The sequence below is a fragment of the Microtus ochrogaster genome, chromosome 5, assembly GCF_000317375.1.
Source record: "Microtus ochrogaster isolate Prairie Vole_2 chromosome 5, MicOch1.0, whole genome shotgun sequence".
In the NCBI taxonomy this organism is placed as follows: domain Eukaryota; kingdom Metazoa; phylum Chordata; class Mammalia; order Rodentia; family Cricetidae; genus Microtus; species Microtus ochrogaster.
The window spans coordinates 65403387-65407085 of NC_022012.1; the positions used below are offsets into that span (position 1 = coordinate 65403387).

The 3699-nt window shown below is 42.3% G+C and overlaps 1 protein-coding gene across 2 annotated transcripts in view; it reads right to left on the reverse strand.

Moving 5' to 3' along the window:
- The window catches only part of Wdr72 (WD repeat domain 72), a 165354-nt gene extending 162711 nt beyond the window's left edge, over positions 1 to 2643 (reverse strand). For both annotated transcript variants that reach the window (XM_013346376.2, XM_013346375.2), the window contains exon 1: positions 2491 to 2643. In XM_013346376.2, the coding sequence (XP_013201830.1) occupies positions 2491 to 2643 (153 nt within the window). The remainder of the gene's footprint in view (positions 1 to 2490) is intronic.
- Between the last annotated feature and the right edge of the window lie 1056 nt (positions 2644 to 3699).

The following is a 3699-nucleotide window of genomic DNA, read 5'->3' on the forward strand; positions in this document are numbered from 1 at the left end:
GGGAGGAGGCGGAAATCCTCAATAAATAAATAAATTAAAAAAAAAAGTCATACAGTTTATCAAGATCACGTACTAGCTTTATGTTTTTCCTGGAAAATTCCTAAGGTTCCAATTCAGAAAACACTACATCCTTGTACCCAGGCACTACGTTTGGATGCACAGCCACTTGAGTGTCATCCCTTGTCAATGGATGAAAAGCCACATCAACTCCAGGTACATCACAGACATGCTATCCACCCAGAGAAAGTCCACAACAGAGCAAATATCTGAAGTGAACACCATTGCCTTGCTGAGATGGTCTGAATGAAACAGTCCTCATAAGCTCACGTTTGAATGCTTGATTCCCCAGGGAAGGGAACTGTTTGGGAAGGATTAGGATGTGTGGCCTTGTTGGAGGAGGTGTGTTACTGAGAGGTAGTAGGCTTTGAGGTTTCAAGAGTCCATGCTAGGCCCTTTCTTTCTGCTTACTTTCTGCCTGTGGATTAGATATAAGCTCTTGCTCTATTGCTCCAGTGGCAAGCAGACATGCCACTGGGGCAGCAGCTAAGAGCTTACATGTGATGACTCTGGTCAGTAGCAAAAGACAAACTCTAGTAATGCCACTCATATAATGTATACAGAGTCAAAGCCAGAAAGAGATAACGTCTTATATTTACTCTACACATTGTTTTATTTTCATGACTACTTTTTCATAGTGTCCTAATGGTCAACATCCAGAACACAAGACCCATCCCATGCCCCCAGCTCAGATCTTCCCAGAAGCTCCCCTTGCCCAGAAGATTTGAAAATCCCTTTCCTGGGCAACGAAACATCTCCATGGCCAAACCTCATCTCCTCTCCTAGCTCATCTCTCTTTGACCCTAGTTCACACCGGGATCCAGCAGCAGGACGTTTTCCACCTTGCTGCAGATCAGGTTGTTTCCGTAAACAAAATGACCTGCTTCTCCCCCCTTGCCAGTGTGAGTCTCTTTCCATTCCACGTCTGAAATGCTGAGTTCTTCCGTATTTTCACAATAGGCTTTTGGTTGCAAAGCCTTTTGTTCTAGACAGTCATAGGCAGTTTAAGACAGTAACAGGAACCACTAAATGCCAGCACCATCTCCCTGGTTCCAATTTTGACAACCAAAAATGGCTGAAAATACCACTAAATGTCCCTTTGCTGGCAAACTAGCCTCCTGCGAAGGACCTCTGCTCTAACCCTAAGAAGACAACATGCTCCTAAAAGGAACATGACAGAACTTTCCAAGGGAACACCACACTGCTGACTGCCACCTACTTAGGATCCTCACAGGGTGGCCTAAGTAGCCAAGTCTGGCTTCTCCTATACTGCAACCTCAAGGGACACCAGCATAAGCATTCTCCTTCAGGTATGAACTCACCCAAGCTACCATTAGTGTGTATCCAGAATGCTCAGTGACCAAATACTGCACGAGTATCAGAAACACACTGAAGAAATGAGAAGCTAGGAATTCAAACTTCTTAAGCTTGTAATGAGCTGCAAATCGCCACGCAGCCTCTTCAGCCCGAAAGTAATATAAAATAAAAAGATTGAAAAAGATTAGCAAGAGATTTTAGGCCACTTAGGAGTCTGAGTTTAAACGATAATAGAAAACATACATTTCGGATATATATGAGCACCATTTTGAAGCACATTCACTACGCCACTACTCAGTCCTTTGAAAAACGTTCATAAACATTGAGCTGAGCTGGTCTGCTGTGCAGCTCTTGGCCGTCCTATAGCAGAAGGGTTCGGGGATAGGAGGTGTTAATTAATTACACTATAAAATAGAATTACAATTAATTGTTAATTTAGGTTTAAAAGTGACAGACTTTAAAGGCTAAAAATAGTTTTGATCTTTAAAAGGCTTCTTAATGAGGGCAGTACACTTTAAGTACATCATTAGTTTAATTGTTCAAATTGGGTCCAGAGGCTGCTGGAGTTAAGCAAATATCTATTCCGATATGTTAAATGTTTATGACTCGGGACAGAAACAATTAATTGCTAATCGATGGGTCCAATACTAGGTGAGGTCAGGTTCTGAAATCAGAGGGCGACAACAGTAAATTGGAAGTAGAGGCTTTGATGTGGTCTGTAAAAACATCACAGCAGAGCAGGGACTCAAAGAACAGCAAGAAGGCTGGCCCGTCAGATATGTCCAGATAATTAAGATATTACTCATTTAGTTAATAGTGGCTTTCAGGAGTGCCTTTTGTTTATATTAATGGGCCATATTTCTTTAGAACTCTACTTAAACGTCTATTCTCTTACTCACCCATATAATTCAGGCTAGAGAAGAGTAAAGCTCGGTGCATCTTAAAGGGTGGCAATACTTAGCTGGTAGTGGAGACTAACCTCTTCATACTTTCCACACAGCATCTTGATTTGTCCTGTGAACACCTTTTCCACCGTCATGCAAGCCATTTACCATTACTGTAGGGCTGAGAAGCAGAATGACCACCACAGGTTTAATACCTGTGGCCTTGACGCACCTTCAGGTCAGGTGAGAGACTCCAGAGACAGAGCTGACCCTCCTGACTGCCGGTCACTATGGTTTGCTGGTCGTCTGTGATCATGATGGCTGTGATGCTGTGGGGAGGAGCTTTTCTTCCCCAGAGGGCCACAGCCTGCAGAGCACTCCTCATGTGGACGAATTCCAGATACAGAGACCCTGAGGGAAACAATGTATATCATTATTGTTCTTAAATTTGGGGAAGCTCACATCTGTAATTCTAGCAATGGAGGCCTGAGGGAAGATTACTGGCACAAGTTCAAGGCTGACTTGGACTACACAGTGAGTTCTAGATCAACTGTATCTGAGAATCTGGGATGGAAGTCTTTGTGGCCATTTCCTGCAAAGCCAGATATATATATACTCCATGACCCAGCCAATCTTCTTTATTTCTTAGTCAACCAGAGAAAACAGGGTGTACCTATAGGATGATTGCTAACTACATGTGCAACCTTCCTCACAATACCTAAAAACTGCAAGCCAAATGTCAATTAATAGGTAACCAGATAAATAAACAGAGGCATGTCTACACAATGGGATACAATTCTTCAACAAAATAAATGGTCTAATTGACCCACGTGAATCCCAGAACAATTACTTGAAAACAACAAGTACCTGAAAAGAACAGTGTTTTATGATCCTTTGGGTAAAATACTGGAATGCCCATATTAGCACATGGTCATTGGAAGCAAGAGCAGAGCAGGGAAGCCCCATGGACAGGGAGATGCAGCTTTTTAAAAAATTTAACATTTATTTTATTTGCAGTTATGCTTATGCATGTGTGTCTGTGCACACAAGTACAGTCTCTCTGAGGCCAGAGGAAGGCTTTGGATCCCTTGGACCTAGAGAAACAGGGGGTTGTCAACTGCCTGCGGAGAGTGCAGGGCACTGAGCGCTGATCCTCTCTGAGAGCACTGTGGTCTCTGAACTGATGAATAATCTCTGCAGTTTCAAGGGTGGTGAACATGTTCATCATCCCATCTCTGGTGGTGGGTTTAAGAGTATGTACATATAGCAAAGCTTATGCTTTAAATGTATATATTTACTACATATTTATTATATTTTGCATGCCAATTATGCTTCATTAAAGTTGTTTTTTGCTTTGGGAGGCATTCTGGAAGATACTGTCACAACAAAGTCTAAACAAAATTCTTATGGAAACATAACCACAATCGTACATAAATTCACA